This window comes from Thermobia domestica, chromosome 7 (assembly GCF_964235325.1).
Source record: "Thermobia domestica chromosome 7, izTheDome1.hap1.1, whole genome shotgun sequence".
NCBI classification, from domain to species: domain Eukaryota; kingdom Metazoa; phylum Arthropoda; class Insecta; order Zygentoma; family Lepismatidae; genus Thermobia; species Thermobia domestica.
Window position 1 is genome coordinate 136,812,122 of NC_137460.1, and position 23,629 is coordinate 136,835,750.

General features: G+C 34.6%; 1 protein-coding gene across 1 annotated transcript; it reads right to left on the bottom strand.

The window, feature by feature from the left end:
* Positions 1–8,189: 8,189 nt before the first annotated feature.
* On the bottom strand, positions 8,190–19,741 carry LOC145689348 (uncharacterized). Its single transcript, XM_081763497.1, has 4 exons — positions 19,649–19,741; positions 11,814–11,966; positions 9,789–10,142; positions 8,190–8,633 (listed from the first exon to the last, which is right to left on the bottom strand). The coding sequence occupies exons 1-4, from the start codon at positions 19,739–19,741 to the stop codon at positions 8,367–8,369; spliced, it is 867 nt and encodes a 288-aa protein (XP_081619623.1). The 3' UTR covers positions 8,190–8,366.
* Positions 19,742–23,629: the final 3,888 nt, after the last annotated feature.

The following is a 23,629-nucleotide window of genomic DNA, read 5'->3' on the forward strand; positions in this document are numbered from 1 at the left end:
TTGCATAAATTAAGAAAATATGATCTGTTGTCTTACCATTTTCTCATTTATTTTTTAGATTTCTTGAATAGAAGGGTAAAAAAAAGTATTTTCTAACGTTCTACTAATAAAATGAGAATCGACGTTTACCGAACTTCTAAGGTGAAAATATTAAATTGAAAACAGCCAATTTTCTCGATCATAGAAACATACTTTTGTTGTCGTTTGAAATGAAAAGAAATGAAATTTTTAAGTTTTACGTCCCACGTTTATGCCGGTTAGGCTAAAGAAAACGGTGAAGATGAGAAATGAATGAAATGGTGGAATTAAGAAAGTGGGAGGAAACGGGAGAACCCCGAGAAAACCCACGAGCACGATGTTTGTCCACCCCAAAGTCCACACGGCGCGAGCTGGGATCGAAACAGAGACCCCAAGCACCGGAGGAGAACGCTCTACCACTGAGCCACACGGGGGCAGTTCTTCATGATGATCAACCAACCACCAGAGATTTATTCTACTGGCATTAGTGTCAGTAGTACACACATCTGAACATTACGGCGCACCTCATCATTCTTAAGGTAGTCATCAACTAGCCCTAGACTCTATACTTTCGCCAGATGCTCAGGTTGAAATGGTAATTGCATCCTGAAATCCCTGCATTTGGAAACGAAAAACGTAATGCACTAAATGCTGCAGTTTCAAAATCTACCTTCAATATTCTTGGGTGATTTTGTTCACTCCAAGTTTTCACAGATTAAAATAGATCTGTAGGAGTTATCTGTTTTATCAGGGAGCAAAACATACAAAACTGATATAACAGATGTAGTCTCACGTGCACTTCCTAGATTGGCATGTATAATATCCATCTGCGAGATTGCTTGGAGCAGATCTTAAACGTACTATCAGCAAACCACTCTTGGCTAGTCTTCAGAGCTGACATCAGACGCTCGAATTCAAAACAAAGTATTCGTTTATCGCCATCCAGTCTGTCATACTGCAAAAAAAAAAAAAAAAAAAAAAAAAGTACCATCATAGAAACGGAGAAGGTCGTCGGGGAATAAGATTTCGTTAAGAGTCCGTATATCTTGCTAAATGCTGAGTGAGTTTAAAGAACTTTTTTTTTTGGCTATATAGTGGAACGATAGTCACTAGATCCAGTCCATCATTTACAGACATAGTCACTTCATCTTTGAAAATCATAGACTATGGTGCAAAGATTTTTCTTGTGCTCTCTCCTTGCACCTTTTAAGTCGCATTTTTACTTCACAATCTGCGGAGTCAGGCTCACACATATGTTCTGTTAGGACGACTACAGTTTCATACTCTGACTTCGCTGTTCCTAGACACGCCTTCTTTTTTCTATTTAGACACAGTTAAAAAATGTAATATGTGTTACTTGATGAAAACAATGAAGTGTCATTTTTCTGCTTTTCGCAAGACTAAAAGTTTTCATTTTTGTCTCTTAGAAAGAACTCATTCTTAACGATGTCTGTATATATATATACTAAAACTATAGAGCCTTTCTCATATACTTACCTTCTGAAATTTAAGATAAATGGATAAATTGGACATTGTTATGTAAGTCATGAAAATGACCTTACAAAGAACTAAATAGAGAAATGAATTCTAGAAAAAATGAAATTATTACGTAGGGTCTATTACTAAATTTTATTAAACTGTTCATATTATTAGTACCTATATGTGCGTGAATATATTAAATTTCGCACAGGAAATATAAATATAGTAGGCCTACATACACATATAGTCAACCATTTTTCACATGTCAGCTATGTAGCACTTAAAAACAACTCCAAACAAAAATCTAAAACAGAGTTCCTAGATTTTCTTTTGTTTACTTATTCTGTAGGAAGTCTCTATGTGGCAATTTACTTTTGTCTTCTGTATTTGACTTGTAGCCTCAGAAGTTTTGTTCCGATATGCCATCTGGTAGAAGAAATGAGGATCGCCATACATTTTTGTTTGCTGCTACTACTATTACTACTACTACTACTACTACTACTACTACTACTACTACTACTACTACTACTACTAATAATAATAATAATAATAATAGTAATATATACACTTTATTTTATGGAAAACTAAAACTCCTATTATTATTTCCAACTATTGTTTTCAATGCATTAACTTATATATTATTGTTAGAAATATTATTGAAACAAAACTAAACTTCCAAAGATTAAAAAGAAAGTTTTCACGAAGGACCATTTATTTAACTCAGATTTATAGACAAGATATTTAAAAAATATTTCCTGATAATATGAAACAACAGCAAGCAAATATAGGGTCTAAGAAAAATTCTAAAAAAAAAAAAAAAAAAAAAGTAAACGGAAGTGAACACTTCAAACTGATATGGAGATAACATTTCCTGGCATGACTATAAAAGCGTAACAATGCCCTTCAGGAAAAAGAAAAATCAAACTATGTTTAAATATAAATATATCTCAGTAGAATCACCTAAACAAACTCACTGAAACATCAAGTAATAAGCAATCGAGTACTGTATAATGTCAAACTAGCAAAAACATAAATCCAGTAAAATGGCCAACGTTCAAAGTCAGAAATGGAACATTCAGATATAATTTAAATTTTGAGAATAAACTAAAACACATCCAAATCCCTTTATAAAGAAATGGTAAATGAATTCTTAAAGCTAAGGTTAAGGAAGCAGAAACCCAATAATGTGTTTGGGACCGTTTGTATTGTATGTATTATGTTTGTAAATATAATAGATCTGATCGTTATAATGTAGTTATCTAGCAACCCTCAGTTGATGGGTCGATTTTGTAAAAATCTTAACGATTATGATATAAGATAAATCTGAGAGTACAATACCGTGGCAAACAACACCTACATCGAGTCGTGGCAAACAATACGGTTTCAAACAACACGCAATCAAGTATGGGGCTTTCTAATGGTGAGATAAAAAATCTTTAGGTTGGAAGTATTCTAAAACTGATTCTTTTTGAAAGGTTTGGACTGCTCCCTCATGCCAATTTAACATTATGCCACACGTTGGCCATATATATATAAAATATATTTGAAAATATATTTGATATATAGCAGCAAATTTGCAGAGGAACATTTGTACTTCGTTGGGATTGTGAAGTCCAAAAGTACCTTGGATTACAAACTTTCTGGTAAATTTTTAACAAACTAATTTAAATACTGATTAATTATATCGTTATCTAATGAAATCGTTGAATATACAGGGTGTCCGGAAAAGATTGTATCTTTTTCTTATTTTTTTAGGTGTCCAGTGTGTGGAGAGAGGTGTCAGTGACAAGGATTGCTATTGGAAACTCTTGATTGAAACACCTGCCGTTTCCAAGACCACAATTTTTGAAGATGGCGTAGACACAACGACAGAAGGTATTTTGTGCTATAGTATACGCAAAGACAACGTCCGCTATCACAGTTCAACGTAACTTTCGGCGACAGTTTGCGGTCTATCCACCTGAAAAGAGCTCCATTAAGCATTGGCATACTCTACTCATGTAGGCAGGGTGCCTATGTAAAGGCAAAACCACCGGCCGTTCTAAAATCCAGAGGAGACAGTAGAGTTCGGCAATCCTCTGAAAGCAATCTCACAAGCTAGCAATTAAACCGATCAATAGTCTGGGATGTTCTTCGTAAGCGTTTGAAATTCACGGGTTGTAAGCTTCAAGTTGTGCAGGCACTCGCTGAAGACGACGAAAAACTTCGTACTGTCTTCAGTGTAGACATGTTAGGATTCTCAGTGTAGACATGTTAGGATTCATGAAAAATGATTATTTTAGGGAGAGAGTAGTCTTCAATGATGAGGCAACCTTCCATATCAAAGACACAGTCAACAGGCATAATGTTCGAATTTTGGGGTTCAGAACACCCTCGGCGACACATTGAAAATGTCAGAAATTGTCCAAAGTTGAATGTCTTTGGAGTAAGAAGCTTTATGGGTCATTTTTCTTTGCAGAAAAAACTGTAAGGGAACGTTCGTACCTTGACATGCTCCAGATGTGGTTGATACCATAACTTGAAGAGGACTCCCGAGACTTCATTTTACAACACGATGGACCTCCATCCCACTTCTATAGTGAGAGGGTACCTGAATGATAATCTCGCAGCGCTGAATAGGTCGCACTGGTCCTTACGTTGAAACGTTCTTGAGATGGCCCCCGAGTCTTCCAGACATGAACCATGCGACTTCTTTTTATGGGCCTTTTTCAAAAACTGCGTCTTTGTACCAACATTGCCTCATTATCTGACGGAACTGCGGGAATGGATCAGATAAGCTTTTACTTCTGTTATAAAAGACATGTTGATTCGAGTATGGGAGTGAGTAGACTATCGACTAGATTTCTGTCGTGTCACGAAGGACGCCCATATTGAATCTTTGTAAGATAAGAAAAAAATAATTATCTTGCGTTTCGAACATGAAAGACTCTAATATCACATTATTAGGTACGAGAATAATTTTTTTTAAAGGGTACTTTCTTTTTCGGACACTCCGTACACTACTACACCCTTTCTTCGCACGGGAAGAATAAATTTTATGGAAAATATTCCAAAATATATTTGAACCTAATTTTTCTCATATGGATATGTACGTATTTTAGTCAAAGTGAAATGATACAACACAATTTTATCAAAGCACTACGTTAAAAAGAATCGAAGTAATTCACCCAGTTCATACAAATCATTAAGTGAAATCTTTATGACTAGAAAATCGGAGTATAGAATATTATAGAATATTATAGAAATTACTCACTTTCCCCTGTAAAAGTGGAATTTTCGTAAATGCTGAAATGGATTTTCAACTTTTTAAGATGAGTAGTCTAGTTTATATGATCAGTTTCAACTCCGTAACTTGAAAAGCTCCTGAGAAACTCAATTTCTGGCATAATATACAATATTTGAAAACCTCTTGCTTTTCCCTTAGGATAGAGGCTTAGTCGATTGCAGAGAACTGCTTTTCTCTATGTATTATTGTTTTCCTTTCTAGTGATTAACGTTAAATATGAATTGATAAAAGCTTGGTTCGAGCCAACTATAAAATTAACTATAGTTATTAATTAATTATAAACAATTAAGTCGTTTTCCCATGATGGTGTAACAGACAACATAGATTTAATTTTTATCCATGAAAAAGATAAGCAATTAATGTAACACTTTGTAAATATTGTTCTTTGTTTAATTTCTATGAATATTAATAACAACAAGTAAGTAAAATAGGGGAGGAAATGACAGAGGAGAGTGCAGTTGGAAAGGGAGTTCGACAGGGATGATATGTATCTAGAAGAGATAGTAAAAGAAAAAAAACTATAAAATGAAGACGGCATTTCAATAAGAGGCAGAGTGACTAGGTGTATATGGTTTGCAGATGATATGGAGCTTGTTCTTGAATCTGAAGAAAAAATCAATAAAATGTTAGAAAACGTAAGGAAAGGCTGTCAAGAATATGGAATAAAAATACATATTAGAAAGATAAAAGCCATGGTGATTGGAACGAAAGGGCCGATGTGAAAGTACAATTGGAGGAAATAGAACAGTGACTACTTTTCGATACCTGGGTAGTATTATCAATGATGATATGAAGTGTGAACGTGGAAACAAGGATTCGCGAAAGAAGCCTTTAAGGCAAAGAAAAGACTATTTTGTTTGACCTTGAATAAAGAATTGAGAAAAAGACACTTCGTATGGAGTATTGCACTGTATGTGTCAGAAACATGGACATTACTCAAAAATGATGAAAAACGAATGTAAGCTTTCGCAATGTGGGTGTGTAGAAGAATGGAAAGAGATAGCTGGGTCGAGCGGAAAACGAATGAGAGAGTGTTAGAAATTGTGGGGGAGAATATAACAATTTTATGCATTATTAAGAAGAGGAGCTGGTTGGGACATCGGATAAGAAGGAAGGACGTTCTGGTTATGCCGGCTAGGCTAAAGGAGACGGTAATGATGAGAGATGAGTGAAATGGTGGAATGAAGAAACTGAAAGGAAACGGAAGAACTCCGAGAAAACCCACGAACACAGTGTTTGTCCACCACAAAGTCCACACGGCACGAGCTGTGATCGAACCAGGTACCCCAAGTACCGGAGGTGAATGCTCTACCACTGAGCCACCGCGCACCCTTCTAGTAGATTTCTATCACTTCCGATTTTAATAGTTAGTTAAGAATGATGATGAAACGCTTAGTCGCTTGCAGAAAACTACTTTTAGCTATATATTACGGTTTTTCTTTACAGTAATTAACGTTAAAACTAATTTTCATCACCTCCATTTTTGAATACAATGTCCATCAATTTATAGGATTCCTAACTTCTGACTTACAACGTGACCAAAATTGATCATGACATATTGAACAGTTCTTGAGATGTTTCTTTGTCTCATGGATGGACAAAACCACCTGCTCAAACAGCACTTACACACAAACAGACTGGGTAAAAATATAAAGATGTTTTACTAATCCAAACTCGTTAAAAATAATTCCAGTTTATGTTAAAAGCACTCTTAAATAAGCAACTTACCATTGCATTCGGTATTATGTAATCGTGACATATCAATATGAATATATTCATATTCATGCATAATATATTACAATATATACTCATAGTCATGTTACTTAAAAAAATATAAAGTTCAAATGGGAACAAGTTAAACAGACGCTGTTTACAAATAAATAAAAAGCAAGAATAACTACATGTCATGATCTAGTTACTACGGGAACGTCTATATACAGATTATGAACTAAAGCATCTGCTTTTTGCTGATGACCTCAAAATATACGGTAGGATAAAGACCATCCATGACTGTCTCGATTTACAACGTGACATGGAAAATATTGCTAATTGGTGTTCTCTTAACAAACTTAATGTAAACATAAACAAATGTAACATTTTATCATTTACCAGAAACAAAAGTCAAATAGAGTTTGATTACTCAATGAATCAGATCTTACTAAATAGATTAAATTCAGTCAAAGATCTTGGAGTTATATTTGATACGAAACTGACATTTAATAATCATATAGAGAACATAGTTAACGAATCTTTCAAGATGTTAGGGTTCATAATTAGAACTGGAAAGGAATTTAACAATAGTACTACATTAACAAAAATGTATTATGCCTATGTCCGATCAAAACTGGAATATGCTGCTGTGATTTGGAACCCATCACAACAGCAATACAGGCACCAACTGGAAAAGGTCCAATCTAAATTTATCAAATACTTGACGTACAAGACAACTGGAATCTATCCATATTATGAATATTATCTCACATTAATAGACAACTTCTGCATCCCTACACTTGAACAAAGGCGAAATGTGACAGATTTGATTTTTCTCCATAAAATAGTACAAAACGAATTTAATTGTACGGATCTCATATCAACATTAAATTTCCATGTCCCGACACTTAAAACTCGTGCTAATAACTCTGGTCTGTTTTATTGCAAAAAAGCAAGGACCAACGTATTATTGAAATCACCAATTTGGAGAATGCGTTCCACTTATAACAAAATATGTATCAAACATAAAGAAATTGACATCTGCAATATGAACTCTATGTTTAAGAAAACTATTGTAAATGTATTATGTAACACACCAACACTATAATTGGGCTTATGCCTGTTGTGTTGATGGCAAATAAATAAATAAATAAATAAATAAATAAATAAATAAATTATAATAATGATGGCAAGAAAACTTTGTCTGAAGAAAACTCAGCCACAAAAATAAACTGTGAACTTTTCTGAAAAATGAGTTTTCTGAAAAATGACTTTTTTCACACAGTGAGGAAAATATATCAATTTCAAGGTAAACAGCTATCTATATCGAACAACTTGTAATGAATTCTATTTTCTACTTTCTTTCGCTTGTAGCTATTTTTATTCCTTGTGCTCAATAGCATCAGACATGAAAATCATAATGTACATGATTTTTTTCACTCCAAAAGAAAGTATTAGTATAGGTCTTAACTACTACCTGACTCTTCACAAAATAGTCAAGTGAATTTTACCATTAAAGCTTCCCCTACTCTTTTCAGTTTTAAAATCCCATGATTATGCACCAAAGCTCAAGAAAACGTGTTGAAGAGATGGATGATAATTGTGTAAGTATGCAATGGGAGGAAACGGTAGAATCCAGAGAAGATCCAAGCACACGCTGATTGTTCACCACAAAATTCCACTTGGTTCAACCTGGGATCAAACCAGGGACCAGATTTGAGCCGTTGATCCCCACTTTTACATTTAAATTTATTTTGTAACATTGTTTCAGGAAAGAATAAGAGAAAAGACAGTGTTTGTAAGATATTTTATTAAGATACTAAACTAGAACTCTGCACCATAAGAAACTGAATATTCAGCATATAAATTCTATTCAACCATAAACTTTAACGACAGAAGGAACAACTCCAACTGCTCCAAGACGAGATACGGGATGTCCACTGACGCCAACTCTGTTGACAACAGCGTTGAAACCGTTGATTCCATCAGCACCATAGTTGACAACACGGATGGTGCCATCGGGTTCAGCAAGGCTGTATTGTCCTCTCACAACGGATCCATCACGAACTTCTGTTTGGCTTTTGTGATCTCCAGTCAAAGCATCACTCACTCCATATCTAAAAGCATACCTGGGATAGGCCTGTGAAACACAAAGTATTTATATTATTGTTGTAACAAAATTTATCTCATTATTTATTTATGCAAAATAATTATCTGTTTCGATATATATTTAATGCAATAAAAATAATGCTTGTTTGTATAAGACTGTACATTGGAATAGAATGCATTAGATTCTAGTTGATATATTTAATTACTAATTTCTTTTACTTACTGTTAGAGTTGATGATCTCAATTCATATAAGACAGAAATTAAACTAATAGGTTGGAATGAACTTCTGTCAAATTATATATCTAGTTGAAGACCTGAATTGCATAACATCCCAAGTCCACCTAAGTACTTTCGTGATTTTAGAAGTAAGACAGGAACATTATACTTGGCATGTTGTTCTGTTTAGCTGAAATTATTTTGGTTTTTTTAAAAGGTTTAGATTTCGACTTACGTATTATGCAAGTGAATAGCCCTTAAAACATAGAGCTAACATAAAAAACTAAAAAACGCAAAATATGATGAAAAAGAGTGGACTTGAGATGTTATGCAATTCAGGTCATCAATCACAGATTCAATCTATATATTTGCCTCAAAGAACTTAAGATATCATTAGAAATCCCTTTTATCGTAGCTATTCGGGAAGTTTGATCCCAGGCTTTTGTAATTAAGAAACAAGATTATAAACTTTTTTCCACTTCGGTGGATTTATATATATATATCAAACCTAGTAAGTTATGGATTATATAAGATTAAATTAATGGTTACTCGCATAATCAATAGGTTAGCCACTGTTTGTATATTAAGAACGAAACAGTTTACTCCTGCTGCTGTTAATTCCTGTTTAGGGTGTTGATTACGCGTTCCCTAAAACAAATAAATAGCAAATAGTCCAGAAGAAGAATATTGTGGTAAAATTTATTAATGAAAGTATATAGTTATTATGTACAATGGAATGCAAGATATAATGGAACGAGACATGCGTCCTTTGGGAGCTATAAGCGTGAAAATATATCAATGTAAAACTACGATTATTCTACGTATTCTACGATTAAACTACGACATCTACATGATTTCAGAAAATCAGCCTGAGAAATTTTACACCAAGTATCCGCTTTGTCAAAAGTTACTTTTTTTTAGATTGGTAAGATATTCTCACAACAAATTATTTCACTAAGAAACACTTACGTAATAATCTAAACCGGCACCACCTACAGCAGTAGCAACTGGAGAAACTGCAGTAGCAACTGGAGAAACAAGAGTGGTTCCAAGAGCAGCTGGTCTTGCAACTGTCGCAATTGGGCTCACAGCCAACCGTGCAGCACTTGGAGCTGGATGAGCACTTACACCGACTCTATTTACGACAGCGTTGAATCCGTTGATACCATCGGAAGCATAGTTGACTACTCGGACAGTACCATCAGGTTCAGCCAAACTGTATTGTCCTCTGGTTACAGGCCCATCACGAACTTCCACCTGATTCTTGTTATCACCAGTCAAAGCATCACTTACTCCATAGCCAAAAGCATATCGTGGGTAGGCCTGCAAAGGAAATAGGTTATTGACGCTGCAGTCTGAGTGGCACATAAGTTCAATGTAACTTAACGATGGAAGCTTCATTTGTACAGTCCGCAGCAAAAAACCTGCTACATGAGCATGTGAGTTTATTGAGAAATACGCCTAACAGTCCAGGGAATCAACATAACGTCTAAGTGGCACGAATCACACAGGAGTAACCTCGGCGTCCTCCCCTGCACTCTTATTTTGGAGCAAAAAACTTCGTCGTTTCATAATAAAAACTTATATGCTCATGTTGCAGGTTTCTTCGCTGCGGACTGTACATTGAAGTTATAATTTACTATATTAATAAGTAAAAAACTTTATAAAGAAAAGTTATTAATATAATAAATTACAACCTTATTACGTCCATTAAACTTCCATCGGTGCAGTTGTATTCTGTCGTATACATTGAACTAATATGTCGATATTTCTAAAAGACTTATAGAGTTAACTAACTAACTAACTAACTAACTCTGTGGAACCCAGAGGTTCAATGCCGGAGGAACCCGGAGGATCACAAGAGCTCTCGATTGACGTCCGTCCTTAGTCAACTGGCTGCGAAATCCATCTTAATATTGTCCTCCCATCTACGCTTAGGTGTTCCTAATGATCGTTTTCCAATTGAATTCCTAATTAAAAACTTTTGAAAGTGCTCCTACTTTCTTCCACTCTGGCTACATGACCTGCTCATCTGAGCCTCAACTTGATGACCCTAACAATGATTGGGAAACAGTATAAAAAATGTTACTCTTCGTTATGAAGTTTTCGTCATTCCGCATTCCCGTCCCTCTTGGGTCCGAATATTCGTCTCAGGATTTTATTCTCAAATACTTTCAATCTGCGTTCTTCTCTCAGAGCAAGTGAACATGTTTCACACACAACAGACATGATTATCGTTTCATGTATTTTAAGCTTCAAATTACTCGACAGAATTCGCAAAGAGCAAAGATTTTGAACTGAATCATAACACGAATTCCCTACTTTCAGTCAACATTTAATTTCTTCGTGAATATGATTTTGGTCTGTTAATATTGATTCTAGATATTTGAAAGTGTCCAATCTATAGAAAGTATTATTTGATATTTTAACACATCCATAATTTGCAGTATTACGATCCTGGGAAACTTCTATGTATTAGTTTTCTTTGCAGTTACTTCTAAACCCATGTCCCTGCAGCCATTTAATTAAACTTCTGCATTTCTTTCTACTGTTCTCCTATCAACTCCTATCAGAATTACACCATCACCTGACGCCATAACCTGGTGAATACCGTTCAACTCTACGTTATGATTGGTTTTATAGATTATGTAACGAAAAGGATTGTGACCCATAGTAAATGGAATTCTTAACTCATACTAATGTATCTACTCCAGTCTCTATTTTAATACATATGCCTGTTTATTAATTAGATATAATTAGTTTGTCCCCTAAAATATGATAAATAAATAAACTACAAGTAATTAGAATTTTAAATGAACAAAGAAACTTGACTAAATAATCTATTTTCTAAACCTATAGGGTCTATAATTCGTTATAACTCTAGAGACAAATAGGAGACACAGTTAATGATTAGTATTATGACAGTTAATTAGCTATTTGACTGTTAATGGTTCTACAAAATGTCTGTAACAGTCATAAAAAGTCAATACTTACGTAATAATCAACGCCTCCAAGAGAACGAAGAGCAGCGTTAGAATAAATTCCTGAGAGTGCAGCACCAGAAAGCACTGTGCTTATACCTCCTAGTGAGCCCACTACACCTCCAGCGGAAGCAGCAGCCACAAGGGCAAAGAAGGAAATAAAACCCTATGGAAGAGAAGAAAAATACTTTGAGAATTGTTAATCTTTGAGATAAAAAGTATTTTGGAATTACCTGATCTGAAATAATGATATCTATACCTCCGTATTTCGTTTTATTCTATATTTGATTTTTAATTAATAGAGCAAAATAGTTTTGGACTGAATGTACATTTGTACTCAAAACCAGCGAATGTCATATGCTACAAAAGCAAATGACTCACTGACGATATCTTATTTGAGGTTGCTTTTAGGATTAACTTCCATTACTTTTTGTTTACATGTATCCACCTGGATAACCATAAACAACGTTCCGTATTCGTTTTTGTTGCTTATTATGATACATCACAATACTTTGGAAATGTACACAAAATAACAAAAATGTATATGTTGTTAAGTCATAGTAAATTTCTGTATTGATTGTGTTCCTAGGCAATCTAACATAAACGATTATTGATACCTATGCACTTAATATATACTTAAGCTTAAGCCTATTTCTGATATTAGGCTGCAAAACAATGTTGCCATTAGATGGAACTAGCTGAACACATGTTCTTAGTATGCGGGAAATAGGTTAGGAAATATTTGAATGGCGTCTATGAATATCCTTCTTCTCCCTGCAATGCGTATTGCAATCGAAATTGAATGATGGAAACCGAATTCGACCTGGAAGTAGATAGATTTGTAACCCTGAGATACTCGATGAAGGGGAACAAGACTTTATCTGAAATAAGTACATTTTATGTTTTTTGTTAGTATATTGTTGATTAAAATACATACATATCTCAAACTCACAGGGTCAATTACATCCCTGAAGGGTCAAATGACGCTACTGATTTTGAGTTTAGCGTCCCTTTTAGCAGCGAGGCTATATGAGACGTGGACCTACTGCTTTATGTGGGATCAGAAGCACATGAGCTTGCGCCCGGAAGGAATCTAGGTTTTCCACGCCAAACCCCACATATTTTAATAAAAGAGATTTGATAAAAACTCAGACCAAGGTGAATACTACTTATGTTGAAAAATACATGTCAGTCTGTTGAGTTCTTCGGTCGTGAGGAGATCACAAGCAAGATCACATCTATTTCTATTAATATAGTTTCGAGCTTCAATGTTACCATTTTCTTTAGATCAAAAGCAATAAATAGAAATGTGAAATCATATTATATTTAAAACATAAACTCAATTAATTTTAAAGTTAATCGTGTTATTTGGATATTGCATTATTCCTATGATCTCCTTCTTTATTCTGTACTACTTCTTTAAACACAATGAATGAATTATATTGCTTCTGGTTTTAAATCACAATAATATTACTCTTTAATAGTAAGCAATGCATAGTAAACATAGGAATTATATAAAAGGAAAGTTAAGAATCTATATGCTCACATTCCTGAGCAGCATACTCAGTGGCGAAAGTAGAATCTTATCAATGGGGAGCAATCATCCTTACATCCTTTCGGGAAAACGTGATTTTTGTATACGTACAAGAGTATCCTAATATAGTAAAAGTTTATTAGGATCACATACTAACACTTATATCATTGTGCTGTTAGTGCGTCTGTCCGTTACTCCCCACGATAACTCTTGAACTGATGCGTATTTTTAAATTAAGTTTTCCACGATATACACCTAGAGTGTCGGCTGAGATTTAACGCTAGTAATCCATTAATAAATTAACAGGTCAAAGTTAACTATAACGGTGGCTACATTTTATATTCTATACATGAATGTGTTTTTTTAAAGTTCTATGTGTTTGGCAATAGATAGCTAGAGCGGCTATCTCGGCAGTCAAACCGTTAACATCTTAACGGGTAACGGAGACTTTAACTTTGGCTATAAATATCCCATATATATTTCGCATGATCCTCTCTACTGTCTTTACCAGAGTTTATTTGGTATAGCATCTTATTCAAGGGGGCTTAAATCTTTAACCTACCCTTTGTGTACGCCACTGAGCACACAACGTAGGTTCGTACGTAGGCTAATGGCCTACATGTTTGGGAATTGGTAATTTCCCGAAGAACAATATTCTTGTGAAATAGTTATGTTTCTTCTGCTGATAAGATAACAATGATCATAGCTACATAATAATACCAGTCCACGTTCTTATCGGTGAAATAGAGAGTTTGAAAACAAACTACAACGGGAATTATTTCCATACTTACTTAATTCGTTTGATAAGGCTGCTAGTTACTACCATCTCTACACAAAACTAAGTGAAAAAAATGTGTGCTGTTTGATTTCAGAGCTTCAATGATATAAAATGTGCTGTAGGATCAATCCTGAAGATTGATTGCAAAGTTAAGTTTCGCACTGGAAGAAGCATAGGTGCGTACAGTTAAACGGAAATGTTAAACGGAAATTATGTTGAGAAACAACAACGTTGCTGACAAATGAAAATAATACATTAGAATGTAAAACCGAATTTCCTGAGTTTAGGAAGCATCTTTCGTATTATATATAAACTTTACTTATTTATAATAAGTTACTTACTGCGAAGTAGTTCATGATGTGGATTATTAGCTTAATGTCTGCTTACGATCAAGCAGATGATTATATACCACACATACTAAGCGAAAGTAAGTATAAAAAAAGCAACTTTTATTTTCCGTCCTTGAAACAAAATATATCAAATTAATTAAGTTATTACATAAAATACTATAAAGTGTTATATAGTTTCCTGTACATGATTTTATAGACTAATAAATGACACTTGCAAATATATTTACATATTTATATTTGCATACAAGACTTAAACAGTGAAAGTAGTTCAAGGACAATCATTTAATGAAAATCAAAGAATAAAATATGTAGATTCTACTAAAAAATTAATTATTTTCTAGTCCCTAAATTCCTTGCTTCAATTGCAGTTTTTGAATTAAAAGTTACACTATATTTTTAGAGAAACTTCCAAACACGTGTCCGCCTGAAGTGTCTGTGGTCAATAGTCCAAAATACTACAAGGCATTAGAAACCAATGGCAATTGGAGACGGGGTAATCCAGGTCAACTTGATACTTGTATTTTAAAAAAATGGAGATGCTGCAAAACAGTTTTAGTAAATAATGCTCTGACAATATTTGGACTGTTCAAAGCACAAGGGTTGAAGTCCAGTTATCAAAATTCTTAGATAAAGAAACATTCTCTCCGTTTTAATACGTGGAAAAGTGAACATTATTTCCTACATTACAAGAAGCTTTTAAAAATACTAAGGCATAAATCATTTAAGCACTGAAAGGCACTTCGGAGATCCTGAAAACTTCACTCCAGCTAACCCTCTTGTTACTCCAGTACACATTCACAGTAGAAATCCTAAATATGGAAAATGTCTGAACTGGCCAAAAAGTGAACTTAAATTCTTTGTAGACTAAGCGTACCATATTCTACTTGATTTTCGGAATATTTAGGAAAAGTTGGCAACATTCTAACACTTTCATTACGTATAATACGAACAATTCATATATTTAGTGTTTTTTCACGAAGAAGTTCTATGTCGAATTTAAAATAGAAATGGTTCAAAGATAATAATAAATACATAACAATAGATACATAATAATAATAATAGTATAATATTAAGATAAAAAATATATAAAACCTCTATATATCAGTACATGCTCTCAGTAGAGGCCTTTAGTGAAGGAAAGAAAACATATTTTGATTTTTTTCTGTATAATTTTTCTGCAACCAAACATATCTTTGAATTTTTCCATATATTTTCTCATTTACTTGTCAATTCACCTAATCCTCACTTTACCCAACACATTATCAGCTGTAATTTATATTATAAAATTGTAAGTGACAATGTTTGCAACTTTTAATCTCTTTTACGACCCGGCCCATATCAATCAAATTTTCAACATTGATAAGGTTTGGGCCTGGTGTGGTTTTTATCATTTCACTTTAACGGAACAAATTAGGGGAGGGGGTGGAGGGAGAGACATTTAAAAATCGCCGATATTAGTGTCAAATTTATAGTTGCCTGGATCGTTAAGATGGACAGTGACACTTCCGATGCTGTTTAAATCCAAATTCAGCCCTACAACTTCGGGAGGAGGAGGAGATATGGATAAAAATGATCGAGAATGACTAATATTAGTGCCGAATTCATAGGTTTCGGGGTCGCTGAGATGAACAGTGACACATCCGATCTCGTTTAAATCTAAATTTGGCTTGCAACTTGGGGGAGGGCAGGGAGAAGATATATAAAAATGATCGAAAATGGCCAATATCAGTATCAGTGTCAAATCCATAGTTTTCGGGGTGGGGGAGATGAACAGTCACACTTCCGATGCCGTGTCCCGCAACATGGGGAGGGGATGTATAAAATCATCATAAATGGCCGATGTAGTGCCGAATCCAAGTTTGCGTGGTCGCTGTGATGAACAGTGACATTTCCGATGCAGTTTAAATCCAAATTTAGCCACGCAACATGGCAGAGGAGGAAGGGGAAATATAAAAATGATTGAAAATGACCGATATCAGAGAAAGCTTTAGGAATAGTAAAAAGTGACTGACTAATGGAACATATTAAATATTACTAGTTTATCTTGTTTTAACCCAGCGAAGCTGGTACTTGAAGCTAGTGCAGTTAAAAATCATATTCACCATTACAGGCGAAATGTGAATTTTCAATTCTCTTTCTGCCTAACAATGTTATCAAAGATCAAATACCCTTATCCCTTCGGGGATTCGGACTTTTTGGGCCATTTTTTAGACTTTCAGTCAAGTAGCTACTGCATCGTCACTATTTATCCGAGGATCATGGTTCATACCCTATTCTCTTCAGAATAGAGCTGGCTTTCAAATGGTATCATTTGCATGCCCATACCATATACCAGAAGAGGGAAAATTGATGTCAAAGGGAAACTTTTGAGGGATTTTTTGTCAAACTTTGGGCCCCTCTGCCCCCCCTGTGTGAACGTAGAGACCTAAAAAAATCTTATATATAGTACTTGGTAAACTAAACGTGTGTACCAAATTTCAAGTTTCTATCTTGAATAGTAAGGGCGGGAGAAATTTTATCAAGAATCCCCACAATGCCCCAAATTACCGCAAAACACCATGATCTCAGGGAAAAAATTCCTGAGACATCCCTAATTACCCTAGGGTCATGTTTCGCCCATCATTCTCTTTGGAATAGAACTGCCTTTCAGACGGTATGACTCACGTGTCTCCATCATGTATGTAAGGCGGAAAAATCCAGAAGAAAGGGATTTTTTCGTCTAAAAATCCCCTTTTCAACTTTTTCCCCTCTGGACATCCCTGTTTTTACGCAGAAACCGAAAAAAAATTTGGTAAATACTACTCGGTGGACTGAATGTTTGTGCAAAATTTCAATCTTCTACGTGAAAAAATAAGCCCGCCAAGAAAAATGTACCGACCATGCCCCATTTTTCCCTATACAGAACTATAGTTTGATAAAAATTCACTGAGACGTCCCTAATTACCTTAGAATAATAATTCGACCGTTATTCTCTTCAGAATGGAACTGCTTTTCAGGCGGTATGACTCACGTGTCTCCATCATGTATGTGAAGCGGGAAAATCCTTAAAAAACGGGATTTTTGGGGTAAAAATATCCCTTTTTTCAACCCTTTGCCCCTCTGGATCCCACCTGTTTTAAATGAGAAATCAGAAAGAAACTCTGGTAAATACTAGGCCTACTCGGTGAACTGAACATTTGTGCAAAATTTCAATCTTCTACGTAAAAAAATAATCCCGCCAAAAAATAATGAACATAGGCTTAAAAAGGGAAAAAATATATTTTAAGATTATGACGTCATCACCTTCTATGTCTGGACGCAGGACGGTCTGAAACCATACGTAATGTCTTCTACAATGCCTCTGGACTTGAAAAACAAAAAAAAAAAAAAAAAAAAAAAAAAAAACCAAGGACGAAAAAGTTCAAAAAGAAGAGAAATAACGCAATGTATCATGAAAAACGCGTATGGTACAAAATGTACCATAGGATCCCCAAATAGGGTCTATAGTAAATTTGACTGTTTCTGTGCCTGTACCTATGGGTAATTAACTGGTTCATAGTGAAGAGCTTGTTGACCTCCCCCACCAAAAAAAGTCAATTACAACGACGACATAAATTATTTAATGTATACATGAAATTACTTACACTCAAATGAAATTACTTACACTCAAATAACTATGAACATGGTAATTATCTGCTACAATGAACAAGTAAGTCGTGCATCAGTTTTCACGGTTAATAATCAATTGCCGTCAGAGCACTTTGCTAATTACGTGCTAATTTAATTCAGAGAAGGTACATATCTGCATATAATTTAACTTTTTAATACTACTTATTAATCTAGTTTTTCGCTCTTTTTGAACTGGTGTTAATTTCAGTCTATTTATTTCGGCTGCAAAGTTCAACAGATAACCCAGTAGTTTTAGAACAGAGGAGAATTCTTAATATACGACAAAAAGCCTAATACACCCAGAGCCAGAATTTGGTTCCCTGAGGCCTTAAGTAATTGAAAATAATGGAACTCTTTATAGAATTGTGCAATATTCTGGTACACCAACATACTTTTATTTATTACATTACAATGAAAGAAGGTTAAAATTTAAAGCATATTTTCTCGTACTGGACCGTCTGCATCCACCTCCCGTCAGTTTCTCGATTCCACATCAATGCCACGTTTTGTTTTTAAAGGCAAAGAAGTCAGTCACTGCTGTTTCCACCTCCTGTTGGTTGGTGGAACATCGTGATTTCAGGAAAAGCGCCACGGACAAAAATATATAGTAATCTAAAAGAACGAGGTCAGGACTATATGCCGAGGGTGGCATCAATTTGATGCCATAATGTTTCTGAATTTTTGTTGCTTTTTTGAGTCGGTACTCTTCAGAATAAAGGTCGGTATTGATGGTGCGACCATTAGAAACGAAATAGGAGTGTATTAACCCACATAGACGTGTAGTTCCAATACATACTGTTATCGCTGGCGTGGGAGGCTACATCTATTTACCCATGCACTCGAAACCAAGACATAATGAATCTCCCAATCATCTCTCCTACCAGGATAAATACCATACTTTGCCAACTGTCACCTAAACTTGGGAGTATTTAGATGAGAGTTGGTATGCAACGTGTTTGGCTGTGTTTAAGCTATCTATGTGTGATAGTTAATTTTATTCACTTTTCTCTTTCCTTTTTACACTCGATGCGAGGGATAGCTCACTGCTTCTATTAATTACCAGAGGCACATACCACAACCTAAGTCCTCGCGGTATGAGGGGTCTTTAAATTCAACACTAAATGATTATGCAAACAACATCTACATTTAAATGATCATATTTTCAATTCTGGGGTTACTTATATTACTCATTACATATTACATCTCTCTATAATTATTTTAGTTTGATAATACTGAATGCATATGAAAACACAACAAGAAAAACATTGACAATAGTTTTACAATATGTAGGTTTCGACTTCATGAAGGTGAGAAAAAGGACGTACTCAAATAGTTTAACAATCGTCGTGTACTGGTGGATGGACTGTTACCCTGGATGATCATAGGGATTTTGCAACCTGTTCAAATTTCTGGAACCAACGAGCTGCTGTTTTGTAGTTCATTGCACTTTCCCCTTTCCCATAACAAATGTTTTGAGTTGTTGCTGCAGCGTTATGCGCGAGTAAAATTCCACGCACACACGCATACATTTCACAAACCAGACGTTGTTGAGAACTCTTCATCCTTGCTGATAGAAACTGACTGACAAGTAAAGGGTCCAAATGGATGAATCGAGTTGCTGGATGAGACATAGCGCCCCTGATAGAGGATTTGAAAATATGTGTATGTGCAAAGTTATAGCGGCTGAGCGCCGTAAGATACGGAGGGAGTCAAAGTTGGTGGGAGAAGGGCTATGCTATGTTATAGAAAATATCAAATAAACTGTTAAATCGTAAAAATAATGAAAGATAGACAATGGAAACAGTGGTAATTTCACATATTAGCAAAAGAAGAATGGGCAGAGTAGATCACGAACCTCCGCCGCCATCTTGAAATCCGCCATTTTGAAATATGTATTTTTTTTTAAATGGAAAGGTAGTCATGTAATATATCAGTTAGGACCAGAATGTTCTCTTAAAGTCAATTATGAACTTCGGTGATTATTATCTGTACTTATTTGGAAGATCATCTTTATAGTTATTTACGAAAATTTAGAAGACTGATACTCATAAATTGAAAGTTTGGTTCGTGATTGATTCGCCTTCGATTATTGCGACAATGCTCGTTTGCGAGTTCGGAACTTGCAATGATGATCTATCGTCAGAGGACACAGTAATCGTGTCCTGTGCTAACATTGTCACAATAATCGAAGGCTTCATATTTCAAATAAACCGAGCAAACGTAATGCGACACATACTCCAGGAAGCCACCTCACCTGATAACTTATTTTCCGCTACAACTTCATTACTGTATTCGACTGCAGTAGTCCACTTTTCATTTAGATATCACATCTACGCTTGTCCCAAGTTGCTATTGCTTACGAAGGTAAACAGAAAGTGCAGTGAAAAATGTAGTAAGCGATTAAAAATATTATGGTTTACGTAAAGTACGTAATAATTGCATTCCAATCTATCAGATTTTTATTGTGTTCTGGTCTATATTAGTAAGTACGTCATTTAACAAAATGTAGCTATATAAATTCCACATTGTTTTCGACCAAAAGCGCAAGAACAGAACAAAATAAAACAAAAACAAAAAATCAAGCGGAAGCGATTCTTCCAGACGGGGACAGTTCTCTTCGGCCCTATATGAAGCAAATTGGAAGTAATGTCATAAATAATAATGTAATAATATACAACGTGGATATCAAATTTCACTTTTAGTTTTCTTGGCTTGTAGATATGTTTAGCTTACTTATGTTTTCGTGATAATCAAAACTTTCAACATAAGAGTATCAGTCTCCTAGGTTTTCGTAAATAACTATAAATCTGATCTTAAACCTTCCAAAAAAGTACAGCTAATGATCACTAAAGTTTATTATTGACTTTCTGAGAACATTGTGGTCCTAATTAATATAACACATGATTACCTTTCTATTAAAAAAAAAACACATATTTCAAAATGACGAATTTCAAGATGGCGGCGGAGGTTTATGATCTATTCTGCCCATTCTTCTTTTGCAAATATGTGAAATTACCACTGTTCGCATTGTCTATCTTTCATTATTTTTACGATTTAACAGTTTATTTGATATTTCTCTGTAACATAGCAGAGCCTTTCTCCCACCAACTTTGACCTCCTCCCTCGTTTCTTATGGCGCTCAGCCGCTGTAACTTTGCACATACACATATTTTCACATCCTCTATCAGGTGTACGATGTCTCATCCCACAACTCTATTCATCCATTTGGACCCTTTACTTGTGAGTAGGGGATCATGGTTGCGGAATAATACCAGACTTATGACTCATCATAGTATGTAAAGCTTTCCATTGTGAATGACAAATTGAAGTCATATTTTACGTAGTGATATGAGGTGGAAAATTTTCCGCGGAAATTACATAGAAAAGTTATGGCAAATTTGCAAAACAAAATTAATGAAAATACGCATGATTATTGGCAAATATGGTATCTTCTCATTTAGCCTAACACTTCATCAATTATCATAACAGATCCCCATGTTAGTCGAAAAGATAATTTCTATTTTGCTCAACCGTTTTATCAAGGAGGAAAACCTGCTGTATGGAAGACCTGAGAGTGGTTCAAACCAGCACAGAAATATTAAAGCACATGTCCAATTTTGTCTATCCACTACTATCTTCATACCGTAAATGTGACAAAGGAAATTTAAGACATCAGAAGAATATCATCTCGTTTCTGAATTTAAAAAAAAAAAACATGTTCGAAACTCATACCACGTTTTATCTAACTACTCTTTAAATTTTAAGGGGTTATTCAGTGAATTTTAACATTGCATTTTGTTACATTTATTTACTAATCTCAGACTTACCTGTAAATTACGATTTTCTGACTTGTAGTAGTTTAGGTTACACGTCCAAATCCTGAACTGCAGGGATCGGGAAACTTATGTCTTTGAGTAGCTTCTTTTTTCTGTTTTTCTCTCTTTCTTCCTTCAGTATTAGAGTATGTTTGTTTTATCTTAGCACACTTCCCGCCAGTGCACTTGGTTGGCTTTTAAAGATTTTCTGCTAGCACTCACGTGAACGTTTTAATCCAATAGACGTCTTATTGGTTTTGTCGTATAGGTGACGTTAGTTGTCAGCCAGCCCATCAAATGAGGCCATTGCTATTTGGCGGGTATTTGAAGTGCTTAGTTGCCACACGCGAACAAGTGTGTTACAATGATTTGTTAGTGGTGTGGCGTTTTACTCTTTCCTGCGTATTGTAACTCAAAACTTAACGCGTTGGCTTGGCAAGAACGCGTTGCAGACAGATCCATCCTTTAAGCGGGAAGTGTGCCAAGATAAGCGTACTTTACAAGACTTCGTTCACATCTACAGTTGTTAACAGTTTATGTTATTAATATGAACAAACGTTTAATATGAAAAACAGACTATTTTCTAAACTGAATACTTTAAGAATTAAGAACAGTTGTCTGCTAGTGGTGTTCCCACTGCCAGATTTATGTATAAGTTAAATAAGCTAGCTTAGAGAAACATTCTTTTGTAGTAGACCACCAAAAACTTTAAAGGAAAATGTGGATATAGAGTCATGTTTGTAAAAGTCTTGGTCAATTATCTAGCTTGGGAAGCCATGTTCTGGCAAGAGTAGGTAGGAAGTTGTAATATTTCGTTTCAAAATCAAAATTTCGATAGACCAAAGAAAACCCACATTTATTTGATTTAGTGACAAATGTAAAAATCCAGAGCTTTTGAACGAGAAGTGGTGGAATTTTAATGCTGATTTCTCTAGACCAAAAACAGTAAGAGATGTAGAGATGTAGTTTCTAGCATTCGATTTAGCTTCCCAAGAGTATGTTCTACCTTCTCCCTTAACTCTTTATTGAATTTGCAAAAGATTTAAACTTAACAATTTCCAGTTTCAACATCTGTCACCCTAGTAAAAAGCCAGTAAGACACAGCGAGTAATAGCTTTTTTATATTGATTCAGCATCCAAGGAAAATATTCTATTTTTGATCTTTTAATCTATTACAGCCAGCAGTTATAAATGCACTACTTCAAGTTTGAGTAACGAATTTCCATAGTTCGTATGTTTTCTATACTTTCACACTGTGAAAAGAAACTCACTTGTTATATTATTATTATTATTATTATTATCATTATTATTATTATTATTATTATTATTATTAATAATAATAATAATAATAATAATAATAATAATAATAATAATAATAATAATAATAATAATAATAATAATAATTTTGTATTCCATTTCAATATTTCTCATTCTCATCAGGTTATTCCTTTTATACTCTTCTCTGTTATTAACCTTGTATATTTAAGCCTATTTGCTGTTCTCAAAGATCGGGAACTCATTTTAATTACTCGTAGAATAACCTATTATTTGTCACTTAGTAAATGTGCATAAGTGTTTATATTACTTGAAACTAATTGCAATACGACTAAAAAACGTTGGCCAAGCGCTGACTAATATGAATAATGATGATAGTGTTAAAATTAATATGCATTGCTTTGTCTCAAAATTTCTTTCAGCTGTTCT